Source organism: Thamnophis elegans, chromosome 8 (assembly GCF_009769535.1).
Source record: "Thamnophis elegans isolate rThaEle1 chromosome 8, rThaEle1.pri, whole genome shotgun sequence".
Classification (NCBI taxonomy): Eukaryota; Metazoa; Chordata; class Lepidosauria; order Squamata; family Colubridae; genus Thamnophis; species Thamnophis elegans.
In genome coordinates this window covers 51,061,609-51,076,248 of record NC_045548.1, presented here as the reverse complement: position 1 = coordinate 51,076,248, position 14,640 = coordinate 51,061,609, and the positions used below count along the sequence as shown (strand labels likewise).

The 14,640-nt window shown below is 36.0% G+C and overlaps 1 protein-coding gene across 1 annotated transcript in view; it reads right to left on the bottom strand.

Annotated features, from left to right (window-relative positions):
* The window catches only part of CNBD1 (cyclic nucleotide binding domain containing 1), a 118,831-nt gene that overhangs the window by 29,335 nt on the left and 74,856 nt on the right, over positions 1-14,640 (bottom strand). Inside the window, exons 7-8 of the mRNA XM_032222282.1 lie at positions 10,590-10,724; positions 8,372-8,504 (exon numbers count right to left, since the gene is read on the bottom strand). Of these exons, the coding sequence (XP_032078173.1) occupies positions 8,372-8,504; positions 10,590-10,724 (268 nt within the window). The remainder of the gene's footprint in view (positions 1-8,371; positions 8,505-10,589; positions 10,725-14,640) is intronic.

Sequence of the window (14,640 nt, the reverse complement as noted above, 5' to 3'; positions counted from 1 at the left end):
TAAGAAGCTCTAGATGACCTAAGTTATTTGGCAGCCACTAAGAGGCAGCATGATCAAAACTGACTTTGGCTATTGGCCTTCAATAAGCTCATGGGAGTAACTCAGAGATAATACAAGGGTGCCTTTGTGATTATCAGATTATTAATGTAGCTCAGGAGCATTTGTAGAATAGGAATTTTGATAATATAGAAGATTCTCATAGGGACTGGACTCATAAGTCACGTGTTTGTTCATCTACAAACCAAATTATGTGCCCACCTATTTCTGGCAGGTGAAAAACAATCAGGTAAAGACAACAAATAAAAACAAAAATATAAAATGTATAATCCATATTAAGAAACATCACAAAAGCTAGAAATGCAAATTCTAGGCAAAAGAGGATAAAAACAGTGCAGTCTCTGTTTGCCTGAGAGTCTCAGGGAGCCTGAGAATATAGGCAAGTCTCAAGGGTTTTTTAATTAACAAAAAGTATGGAGCCAATCTAATTTTGGGAGGAAGAATATTCCATACAACAGGCACCATGGCAGGAAAGATACATCTCCTAGGACCCACCAAATGAAAGTCCCCAACTGTTAGTACCTGCAACATACCTATTTTGCAAGATCTCATGTTATTATTTGCTTTGTCAAGATTTCTTAAATCTTAGCTTCAGTTTCATGGCTCCACACAACCTGACTGACTGACTTTGTGCCATCATTATCAACTCTTAGCAAACATAAATTATTTGCATGAGAATCTGTTTCCAAAAGCAATTTTACATGATAATGACAAGACTGAAGATTTTCATGGGGAAGAATGGGGAAGAGGGGAACCAAATACCATGTTAAATTGTGTAGCAAAAAAAAATATAATGCACAAAAAGCATTAATGTATCAATGCATCAATGAGCAGTAACTTTTGTTTTTACAAATCTACAGCAGTTTGCAGATATTCAAAGCTGAGTTTTTACAATTTAGACTTGATGAGTCGGATATTCAACCATCAGTTTTATCAATTACATTTTTCAGAAGCTTGTCTTGGTGTTATTTCAATTGTCTTTATATACATCTTAAATTTTGCATCAATGCAAAATTTTAATAAATTCCTCCCTGTTTTTTTATTTTAAAATACTTTTGCATTCAGTTCCCTGTATATGCCATGTTATTATAAATATTATTTCTTTTAAGGTAGTCAATAGTCAATGAATAAAACAAATAAAAATCACTGAGCCTTGTTTTAATGAAAATATATTTTGAGAAGAGCCACATGAAAACTATTTCCAAAGAAAAATATTTATTTTCTTTATGAAATACGTTGGAAATATTGTTTCTGTGTTCTTTATCACTATATATACTGTTCACTGTGTGTAGGAAATTATACATTACAATCATTAATGAAATGCAATGGCATTATAGAATATTTTTAAAAAGTCATGAATTAAAAAAAGTCATAGCAATAGAAAGGAGGCAAGTATTAATATTTACAAAAGTAATAGCTAATATTTCTAACCAAAGCATCATATTGCATTCTAAGATACCATAATCTACTGAAATGAAATGCAATCCTCATTCTATCCCCCACTCCCAACAGACAAAAGTAACTCACTAGAGACTTTTGAGAACTTTTCAAAATAACTCATGGTAACAACTGTGATCAGTGTATGTTATTTGCCTCAATTTTAAATAAGCTAGCTGATTTTGTGTGGGGAAAATTCACCTATTTATTTGCAAGAAAATTGGCATAGCAAATCAAGCCACTGTGATTTAATGATTTGAGATGCTACATCAGTCATTGTGGGTTGGATTTTCTTCCTAATTTACTGATTTCATACCAACTTGTCCTGGCAAAAATTATCACCATCAAAGCCCTCTTTGAATAATGGCTAACCTTTTCTGGAACAAATGCCCAAAGCACACCCGAACCCCCCAAAATGCAATGCACATGCAGGTGACGTGCATGTCCCTGCCCCCTGTGCATGCAGGCACCCCCCACATGTGCCCCACCCTGCATGCATGCATGTGCAGCCCATGCACATGCCCCCATATGTGTGTGTGGCCCCCTGCATGCATCCCACTCCTGTGCATGCACATGCACACACCTGCGCATGCACAGCAGAGACCAGGCGACCAGCTGGTCAGCAGGAGGTGTGTAGTAGAACTGAACTAGGATGCCGGCTCATGTGTCCACAGAGAGGGTGCTGTGTGCCATGCAGTTTAGCCATCACAGCTCTGGCTGTGGCTATGGCTAAAGGCTTTATTTACTGCAAGCCCACTATTTTCTGCATTCTTTGCAACAAGAATTGATAGAGTCATTTCCCTTCAAGTGCCATGCTTATATAATTGCCATCTCATAGTGTCAATCTTCTAGGTAAATTAGAAGAAACATGACTAGATGAGCTAGTTCTACCTTATTATAAGGCTACATTAATGGACGTGTGCAAGTCTGAAGGTACAAATCTCCCACTATCAGTTTTAACTTTCTGATCCTTTCTATATTTCTTTTTCTAACTGTTAGGCTACTGAAGGCTTCCCCTTCTCTTATTTGATTGTGTACTAGACAGCATATCTTCCCATTGTCCTTCAAGGTCATTTTCACATACATTACATAGAGGGCTTTGTGAGTAGGTTTTGTGTGATCCCCACAGTTTGGAATTCCTATCCTATAGAGATTTGATCAGTTTGATTCCTCCTGGGCTTTAGGAAAGTCTCACTTCTTTCATTGAACAGAATGTGGAGGGGGTGCTCCAAAGGAAGAAGAATTGCAATCACAAAATTATATCAATGATTTCATTTAAAAAAAAATGAATAAATTTTGAATTTCTTGGTTTTATTTTCTTTTTATTAATGTATTATTTTATTGGATGGAGAGAACCTAGAGACTTTGGTGATTGGATGGAATACAAATAGGATGGCTGGATCGATGGATCGATGGATTGATGGATGATGGATGGATGATAAGAGTTTTAAAGATTCTCTTTTGATAATCACTGAGCACTATTCATCTTTTAGTCATGCAATAAATCAGGCTGTATAATTACACTCTATATGACATGAGGCCTTTTAAGAATTTAGCTCCAAGCAGCTAACTTTCATTAGGCTAAACCTGATTCCTGGGAGATTGACAATAAAGCAGCTCTCCCAATTAAGCAGAGTGAAGTAAAGTCATATTTTACAGTTATGCACCACCTTTCATCCCAAAACATTATTGCAAATTAAAGATACATAATAATCAATGCATTTGTGGAAGTGTTTTCATACAAAAGCGAAAAAGGGGGATGGGGATTAAACCATAGTAATATGTCAGATACCTGTTCCTAAATTTCACAAAATGAATTGGTAAATTTCTAAGTGAGATCATGAAATTCTGTGCTATGTGAACTTAGTAGAAAGAAATTTAATAAGCTATTAGATTTTTTCTTTATTGTTTCCCAAAACGTCTAGTATAAATACAAAATACCTGGGCTGAATATATTTCAAAACTTCATTGTTGGGCCAGTATTTATCTTTAGAACACATACTATGTTCTAGATCAAGGGTGTCAAACTCAGGCCTGTGGGCCGGATCCAGCCCATGGGAACATCCTAGAAAATGTAAGGGGCTGGCCCACATCACTTCGGGCCAGTTTACCTGTGCCGCTTCGGGCCAGTCTAGCCAATGCAAAGAGGAAACATCGGACCAGTGTGCCTTTGGCCTGGTCTACCCGCATCGCTTCAGCCCAGTCTACCCAATGTAAAGAGGAAATATCCAACCAGCATGGCTTCGGCCCGGTGTACCCAATGCAAAGAGGAGTTTGGGGAGTGGTGTCAAACTGGCCATGTCCACCCAGTCAGCCATGCCCCACCAAGGTCAACCAGAGTCCTGATGTGACCCTCAATAAAATTGAGTTTGACACCTCTGTTCAAGATTCTTTAAATCCATCTTTTCCAACATTGATTTCTCAAATATTCTTGGTCTACTTATTTCATAATCCCTAATATCTGGTATTGACAGTAAAGACTCTCTATGACAGGTTCAAAGGACCAAAAACAGGTTTATATCATTTTTGTTGCATCTATTTTGCCTTTAGCATAAGCCAGAATTTACTGTTATATTTGAATTGACGTAATGATTTACCTACCTACCTACAGCTTCCAAAGCAGTCTGAAAACAATGATTCAATAATATTTGCAGTTCTAGTTCCAAGAAAAAAGGAAATCTGTTTGCGGATTCAGAACTAATAGTAAGTGTTATTGAAAAATGGAATATAACTCACAGTTATCTCAAGTGCAGTCACATTGGTCTATGAGATATTAATTTCAGATCTATAGTTCATGTTGCTTTAATCAGTCTAACATTTCCTGCAAATCATTTAGGTTTTCAGTCAATAAAGCAGCATGATCTGCAAAAATACTGCACATAAATTCTAATGTCCCATTCCCAAGAACACCTTAAACTTCACTCAAAATTTATCTGAAAATTTATCAAGGGGATAATATCAGGCATCCCAGTATTGAACTATTCACTAAGCATACTGTTAATTTTCATGGATGAATTATTTCCATCTTGTTCCTCTCATCACACTAGCAAATCCATAGTTGTGCAAAACATTCCGTAATTTAAACCTATTCATCTTATGTGATTTGTCTCATTAACAAATGTACAATCAACTATATTTTTAATGTTCATATATGCTCTCTGTAATTTGTTATAGAATAATAAAATCCAATTCATAGTACCAGGAAAGGTAGTAGATTCCTACTAAAAAATTAGAAATAAGGTTGACATGTGAAGATACATATGAAGAATGGTTGCAGGAACTGGGCATGGCTAATCTAGTGAAGAGAAGAACCAAAGGTGTTGTAATAGCAATGTTCCAATATTTGGGGGGCTGTCACAGAGAGGAGGGAGGGTCAACCTACCATATTTTTTGGAGTATAAGATGCACCTTTTTCCCTCAAAAAAGAGGTTGAAAATCTGGGTGCATCTTATACAATGAATACAGCATTTTTTTGTCTCCTGAATCCCCTCCTCCCCAAAATAAGCAAAAAAGGGGCATGCATAGCCTTTAGGAGACTTATACTGGGGGCGGGGGAGGGAAGAAATGAACAAAAAACGGGCCATTTTTTGCTAAATTTTGCCCCCCCTAGCCCCTAAGAGCACTCTATAAGTCTTCTAAAGGCTATGCATGCCCTTGTTTTGCTCATTTGGGGGGGGGGACCCCACGAGCACTCTACAAGCCTCCTAAAGGCTATTGATGCCCTTTTTTAAAAAAATGGACCCATTTTCATGAAAAATGGGCCATTTTGGGAAGTCTGCAGAGTGCCAAAACTTTTTTTTTAATTTGCGTCTTCAAAATCCTGGTGCATCTTATACTCCGGTGCATCATACTCTGAAAAATACGGTATTTTCCAAGGCTCCTGAAGGCCAGAAAAGGAATAATGGATGGAAACTGATCAAGGAGAGATTCAACCTAGAAATAAGGAGAAATTTTCTGACAGTGAGAACTATTAACCAATAGAACAGCTTACCTTCAAAAGCTTTGTCACTGGGAGCTTTCAAGAAGAAACTGGACTGCCATTTGTCAGAAATTGTATAGGGACTCGTGCTTAGATTAGTTAGACTTAGTTAGACTTAGACTTGTATACCGCTTCATAGGGATTTCAGCCCTCTCTAAGCGTTTTACAGAGTCAGCATATTGCCCCCAACAACAATCCGGGTCCTCATTTTACCCACCTCGGAAGGATGAAAGGCTGAGTCAACCCTGAGCCGGTGAGATTTGAACAGCCGAACTGCAGAACTGCAGTCAGCTGAAGTAGCCTGCAGTGCTGCATTTAACCACTGCACCATCTCGGCTCTCGTGCTTGAGCAGTGGGTTGGACTAGATGACTTAAAAGGACCCTTCCAACTCAGTTATTCTATTCTATTCCAAATCCAGATAAAAACCAGATGTGATTAAACCAACTATATGTGCTAATCCTTTTCCAGATTCAAAAGAAATGTTGCCTTCCCCATTGAATGTTGTACAAAAAACATTTGAGAGATCAATGCAAAAACATGCAGATAGACTGTAGAGGTCTCTCATTAAATCTGAGAGAAAGGACCCTAACAGCACGTTTCTGTGTTCTGGAAATATACTTTGAAAACTAACTTAAATGTGTTTTTTTGAGCAAATATCTATTATTTGATTAGCAATGGAATTGCTGGCTGGGAACAATTACATTCAGAAAGGCAAATGGAGAGATAGAATCTCAACAGTAAAGAAAAATAAAATGTAATGATACCATCTTTACTTTTATTTTTTAGCCCTTTTGAAACTCAATTTCCCTTAGTATTGATGCTGTCAGTCTTTCTGTGGTTTGGGTGGGGGGTTGCTCACTTTTTAGAGGTATTGAGATTCAGTCTGATGTGCAAGAAAGCCTGTTTTAAGAAGGGTATCATTTGAGCCTCTTTTTCCAGGACAGGTCTTCAAATGACCAAAATATGGTACATGTAATCCTCAAGTTACAACAGTTTATTTAGTGACTGTTTGAAGTTACAACAGCACTGAAAAAAGTGACATATGATCATTTTTCACACATATGCAGCATCCCCATGGTCATGTGATCAAAATTCAGTGCTTGGCAACATGTCTCATATTTACGACGCCTGCAGTGTCCCAGAGTCATGTGATCACATTTTGTTACCTTCTGACAAGCAAAGTTAGTGGGGAAACCTGCTTCACTTAATAACCGTATTACTGACTTAACAACTGCAGGGATTCATTTAACAGCTCTGACCAGAAATGTTATAAAATGGAATATATCTCAGTTAATAACTGTCTTGCTTATCAACATAAATTTTGGGCTCAGTTGTGGTCATAAATTGAGGACTATTTGTATTCTGCTGCTTAAGACTAGTTTTATTTTAGTGAGAGATTTCCACATTCTTACTTTCATGTTTATGCATTGGTCTCTCAAAGGTTTTTTGCATGACGGGAATGCAACATTTATTTATTACTTATTTGAACAAGGACTTGCTTATCCTTAACAAATTTATATGTTCTAGAAGTTAATGGAAGCAATTGAAAATTACGATTTTAATAAGATCAGACAAAAGAGTAACTATATAAATTATTTGAACAACGAAAGTATTGTATGGAATTTAGCATTTAAAAATCCAATTTATCAGCCAACACTGTTAAGTATTGGTAAACACACTGTGAGACAATTAGATAATCAAGCTGAACAACAGTCATGGCAAAAAAAATGGATTATAAGCATTTTGAAATAATTAATTAAAGATATTTTTCACTTTTATCTTTCATTCTAGATTACAGAGTAGATACTTAGAGTCCTTGTTCAGTCATATGAAAATGTCATATTTTATTTCTACATACATACACAAATACAGAGAAAGATTGCTAAAGCTACAGATGATGCCAAAAGAAAATTACTTTTAAAAGGACAATTTTTATCTAATTCCTTCCATTTCCCCATAATCAATTCAAGAAAGCATAAAAGAGTGTTATTTCACTCTGCATTTTCCATTCCCAACTCATTATTGATTGCATGTGAAAAAATACATAATCAATTTATTTTTTTCATGTAACTTATTATAACAATCACAAGGAACAAGAATTGGATTCTGGATTACATATTTGTTGCAAACCAACAGTTATAGGCATGTGCAATTGTTTAAATATGACCTGGGACAGGCTTATTTGTCCAGTTTTCTACATTTTGGAAATTATCCCAAAGGTGCTTGTTCAAGGGGCAACTGGACTTTCTGTTTTTTCTTCGAAGACGTTTTGCTTCTCATCTGGCAGAGCAGAAGAAGCTTTTTGGATGAGAAGCGAAACATCTTCAAAGAAAAACCAGAAAATCCAGTTGCCTGTTGAGCAAGCACCTTTGGGACAACCATGACCTGGATGTCTGAGAATCTCTGTAGAGATTCTGGAAATTAATTAATCCCAGGGGTGTCAAGTGGGAGAAATATTGGATTCATGGAAAATTGAATACTTTAATCTGAGATAGAAATTAAATTTAGTTTTTTTGCATGACCTCTTCCATATAATGGAAGTGTATCCCTTCCACTTTTTTAAGGTGTAGCCCTTTGTACATTATTTTAAAGGTTCTTGTTTAGGTCATGATCTTGATATGGATATAGCAGTAGACTTAGACTTATATACCGCTTCATAGGGCTTTCAGCCCTCTCTAAGCGGTTTACAGAGAGTCAGCATATTGCCCCCAACAATCTGGGTCCTCATTTTACCCACCTCGGAAGGATGGAAGGCTGAGTCAACCCTGAGCCGGTGAGATTTGAACCACTGAACTGCTGATCTAGCAGTAGCCTGCAGTGCTGCATTTAACCACTGCGCCACCTTGGCTCTTTTCATATCAATATGGATGCTCAAATGCATATTAAATTATACTCACCATAGTCTTTTGGAAACTTCCTCCATTTTAACTGAGCAGTTAACTTAAATATAAATATCAGCGGCCAGTTTTTATAATGTGGAGAGCCACGGACTACTACTTCTTTGGCATGCTGCTCATGTTTTGCTATTTCCTGAAAGAAAGTTTCAGTTTTAGATAGCAGTAAAAGCATTAAAAGCGTAAGAAAAAGAGAACCAATGGGAAGAACAGAGAGGAAGGACTCCCAGAAGGAATCAAGTATGGGATTCACATTTAATAAGAATTCTAGTCAGCATAATTTTTATGACATTATAATTTAATATTTTTATGAAATAATTTCATTCTAACATATTAATATATTGATTAGAATGAAAGTATTTAGATTGAGTTGAATTAGAAAAGTAGCTGTGTGACACTGTATTTAGATATGTCTATTGATTATTGAATAACATAAGCCAAGTCTCTCCCATGATTGTGTATAATATGAATGATGGTTTCACTCAATGATATGAATGTTGCAGTGGTGGGATTCAAATGTTTTTACTACTGGTTCTGTGGGTGTGGCTTGGTGGGGCATGGCTTGGTGGACGTGGCTTGGTGGGCATGGCAGGGAAAGGATACTGTAAAATCCACATTCCCTCCCCACTCCAGGAGGAGGTTACTGCAAAATCCACATTCCCTCCCGATCAGCTGGGACTCTGGAGGCAGAGAATAGATGTGGGCGGGGTCAGTCAGAGGTGGTATTTACCGGTGCTCCAAACTACTCAAAATTTCTGCTACCGGTTCTCCAGAACTGGTCAGCACTTGCTGAACACCACCTCTGGAATGTTGGTTTCACATAGATGTGGAGGGAAATGCATCCATCAGGACAGAAATAAATTGTAACTGGTTTTATTTTTCAAGGACCACTTCCATGGAGGGTTCTGCAATGTTAGTCAAAAGGCAATTGCTCCGATTTAATACAAATTCACTTGGAGGAGTATGTTAATAAGGCAATAGAAATGTAAATAATAGTGTAAATTTTTTTAAAAAATCAGTCTCTGATTATTTAAGTCTAGATAGGACAATAATATCTCTTGAAGCAATGCTTTTTAGCAATATTATTGGCAGCCATTGCTAGTTCCTTCAGAGGCAAAACCCATTCATAAGGGCCTTAACTTAGTATTCATTGTACCTTCCAAACTCCTTCAACCAATTCCAAGCCAAAATTACCTATTGGGATCTGGAAGAGAGACTAGAAGACCTCAAGACAAGTGAGTCTAAAATGCTACCTACATATCTGGAGCTACCAAGTTGGAAAAATCTGGCCTTTATTAATTAATTTGGGCCATGATGAATGTTGGAAAGTATAGAGATATCAGAGCATGTCCTCAGCATCATTGCTGAAGGATCGACTGTAATTGTAATGTTCAGATCCCCTCATCAGATATGTTTGGGAAAGGCAGATATGTTAGTGATAAAGCCTTGGAATACAGATTGATAGTAAGGGGAGAAGACACTGATTGAATTGGTTTCTTTAAATTAATGAAGCCTCTCTTGGAACTGAAAATGAATGAACTCATTTATGCTGTGCATTTTTAAAATGAGGCTCAGGAAAGCTTGCCCTTTACCAGTTTAATCAGGATTCTTTAGGTGAAAGTAATTGACTCTTTATCCAGCATTTTTTTCTAGTGGACGGAAGCCTGGAAAGTATGATAAAAGAATGTTTTAATTTTCACCACCTTATCAGTCATTCAAACATGTTCATTAGGGGGCTGCTTCATACAATACTTAGCATCCAATTTCTGATTACCAAAAATAGGAATGTAGCATCAATTGTCCAGGATCTGCTCATGTCTCTCTTGGGATGTTTAAGTACTTTATAAAATAATAATAATAAACTGAATACAATATTTTAAGTATATGAGGATGCATTTTAAATTTAAGGAGCTTATAACAGCTTAGTGGGTTTTCTATTGCTTTTTCTTTTTCTGACTCTCTCTCCTTGTCTGTGGCTGGGGGGGGGGAGAGAAAATTGAGTGTCCAGCTGTTGCAGTATGCTTTGTTTCATGGGTTACACTCAGGATTTTATTCAAAGACGAAAATGCAAAACAAGTTTAAACAAATAAGTAACTCTAAGAAGCCATAGCATTCTGGACATTGGCAAAATGCTATAAACCCTGTGCTGAAAACACTGGGAACAGAAGATCAGCAAGAATAGGAGAGTCACAAGTTCTTCATTCTTATGCAAAATGTTTACCTCTTTTACCCTTAAGTAATTGATGGATGGAATTTTGATAAAATCACAATTTTCCTCTGTCAGAATACAAAGTATATCATATTTCATCTTTGAAGGCAGTGGTACGAAAGTCCCAAAACAGCAACCTACACCAAACTTCCCAAATAATTAAAAAGAAATAATAGAAATTAATATTCAATATTCCTTTATGTTTTACACAATTATTATATACATCAGTTTTATATACTGTATTTTATCACTTCTGCAACTTGTTGTAGGCAAAACAATAACATATATCCTGGATGTTTATACTCATGATGACAGCTGAAATTTTTAATAGTTGTATAAAATCACTGAAATGTCCCACAATAGTGATGAATGGGTCGAAGGAAATCAAGGTACCACTTCGTGGGAAGTGGGATTTAGTCATTGCTGCCACTGGAATTTCCCTCCTGAAAACAATAGATCACATCAGGGATGGACCCAAGACAACATGCTGTAGGCAACCCACCACAGCGATCTCACTGCGACCAACTCACTATGGGACAACTTGCCATGGATAATTCCACATGGGATAATTAGGCACAATAAATATTATCCACCACTGTTTCTTTGACTTCATTTCCATTGATGGAAAAATGCAAATAATGTCGAAGAAACAGTGGCAGATAACATTTATCGCATTGAGTTATCCCACTAGAATTATCCATGGCAAATTGTCCTGCAGTGAGTTGGTTGTAATGAGATGGCCATGGAGAAATAGTTGTGACAAGTTGGCTGTGGTGAATTGTCCCATTCTGTCAGGGACTGCCCAGTGGTGGGGTCCTACCGGTTCGGACTGGTTTGGCCGAACCGGTAGTGGTTTGATGGCCTGGGTCACTGAAACTGGCAGAGACCCAGACCTTCCACACACCCCTGAACTGGTTCTTCAGGCAGTGCCTTAGACACCACCATCTTGTTTTTTGCTTCTGCACATGCGCATCAAGCGCACATGGCATGCTCATGAGCGAACCGGCACTAGTGCCTGCCGGTAACCTATCCCCGGGACTGCCTAATGAAAGACAATCCTGTCTATCGTATCTGGACTTCTAAAGGTAACCTATTAAGGTTACCTTTAGAAGTCTGATAAAGAAAAGAACAATGAAGGCAGCCATGTCCTATAACTACTCCCATATTGCAGGACACACTGTTCCCAAATGCATACAATACTTGTTTCCTTCTTGTTGACATTTTAGAAAACCATGAAAACTGTGTATAGTACAATCTACATTGTCCTTAAGTGGAGAAGTATATAAATGCTGTAAAATAAGTAAATATTAAAGAATGTGTTTACCATTAGGCAAAAAGTTAATGTTTTCATCTCCCTGAAGCTAATTTCAGATGGATGCAACTATAAACACCATTTGAAAAATGGAGTAGAAAATTGCTTTCTTGCTTTTGTCCATCTCAATTGTAAACATATCCTTACCAGAAGAAAGAAACTAAATCCACAGAACAAGTCAGACTGATTTTTATTGTCCATCCCCAATTAGAAATACATTCTTAAATAGTGACCTTTATCAGAGAAGATTGCAGACATGGTTTTATAGCCATATTCTCTACAGTCAAATCAGTACACTTTCAAAACAAGAAGAGACAAAAATTCAAATGTTGCTGTTGCTTAGAATGTCAAATTCACTTATAGCTGAATCATATCTCTATTTTTTTTAGATAATGTTCTTTTCCAATACTAAATTAATTTTCAGATTTTTAATCTTTTTCCTGTGTTTAACAAGTTTACAGTGCTTATTTCTTCCATCCTTCTCATTCAGTTATATTATCTTTAAAAAGATGCAGACCCTGCCATTTAACTAAAATAAATTATATTTACTTCAAATAATTTGACTATTTGCCTTTATGTCCATATGATTAATTTCTTTAACAAATACAAGAAAAAGCTCTTAGCATAAGGTGGGGACATGTGTGTGGATGATAGGTAGTAGCAATGTATCATGAACAGTCTATCTCAGGGATCTAAAGATGTATAATTGAACCACTTATACTTAAATGAACTAACATCATTTGCCCTCAAGGAGTCCAAAACCATTGCTAATAAGAAAAAGGGAAAGTTCCGTCAGTGGACATAACAGTTGACTTTGAAATTTGCAAGATCAAGATTATAAAGCTGACTAATGAAATTGTTTTATATAAAATCCTTCAACTACAATCAGAAGTGATATTGATTGATGAGCATGATAAATATGTTGGGGGTGGAAGTTGATTTGCATTGGGTTAAGATTCTGATATTTATCGAAGTTATGCTCCAAATGAAGATAAAGCAATGTTCTACAAAGGACAGACTGATGGGTTTTCTTATGAAAAATGGTGTTTGATGAAAGATTAGAATGATCTCTCCACAAGTAAACAGAACTTCTAAGGAAAATATTAGTTGCACAAGATTTACACAAGGTTTTTTTTTAATTTGATGGACAATTTCAAGCCTGTTGATGCATGGATATATAAAATGGCATGAATATACTTACTTCTCTGACCACATAAATTTTCTTAATTAATTAAGAAGACATCTTTTCAGATAATAACGCAATTAGTTTAGTCTTTAAAGAAAACCCAGTTATTTCAGATAGAGGTTGAATGAAATGCTGTTACAAAAGAAGCAATATTGGAGGATTATAAAAATAAATTTAAATAGCTTTTATGGAAATACTATTAAGATACAAATGTAAGAATAATTTGGAATACAAGCAAAACTTTCATGAGACGTTACTTCATACAACATAATAGTGAACTCAAAAAGGACAGGTAGAAAAACATTAAAGCTATTTTGATTGAGGGAAAAGAAAAATAAAAGAAGGCAAATATTTTTCAACAAATTAGGTTTGGGGGACATTTATCAATTTTAACACTAAGAGAAAAGTATTACGCAAAATAAAAGATTTGAGTTTGCAGGTAAACCAATGTTCACAATTTGGCATACAAATTATGAAGAGAATATGGAAACTGTAGGAGGGAGATACTGTGATAACAGACAATATGTGCATGCAAATAGTATTTCATCAATTTTATCCCAATTTATACAAAGGAGAAGAAATTTCCATGGAGAAAATGGATGAATATTTAAAGAAACGAAATTTATTGAAGATTATAGAGAAACAGAAACAGATTACGAATGGACCCATAACAATAAGGAAAGTTTGTAAAGCTATAAAAAAGGCTAAAACAGGGTAAAATATCTGGTTCATATTGCCTACACCAGATGGATTATGGCTGAATACTTTGTGGATTAACTTTTATAACCTTTACAAAATATAATGAATTCCATTTTACAGAAGGAAAGATGTCAGAAAGGGGGAAAGAGGCTAATATAATATTAATACCTAAAGAGGGGCAAGATTTGACTTCAACAAGAAACTGTCAACTGATATCATTAATGAATAATAATTATAAATTCTTTACAATGATTGTGGCTGAAAGGTTCAAAATAATTTTGCAAGAATTTATCCATGAGATAGCAATGGGAGTTTTTACCTAAAAGGAATAATTTATTATAAGTGGGTTAGCCATTTTGGAATATTTGGAACAATTTAATGAAAACCACGTCAGACTGATTTTCTTAGAGGCAGAGAAGGCCTTTGACAATTTGAACTTGGTCTTTCCTTTCAAAGTTTTGGGAAATAATAATTTTGGAGAGAATGCTACTAGATGAGTAAGATTAAAAGGGCAAATAATTGTCAATGGCAATCTAACATAACCCTGTGGAATACAAAATGGGACAAAAATGTTTGTTGTCTTCTCTCCTGTTTATTTTTAATTGACTTTTAGTGTAGGTACTTGGTGCAAAATAGACAGTGGATTATGAGTTCAAATTGACACAGAAGACTTAAAATGTTCATGTACAGTTGCAAGAAAAAGTATGTGAACCCCTTGGGATTATGTGGAGTTTTCCATGAATTGGTCATAAAATGTGCTCTGAACTTCATCTAAGTCACAACAATAGAAAAACACAGTCTGCTGAAAATAATACTACACAAACATTAGATGTTGCCATGTTTTAATTGCACATAACATGTAAACA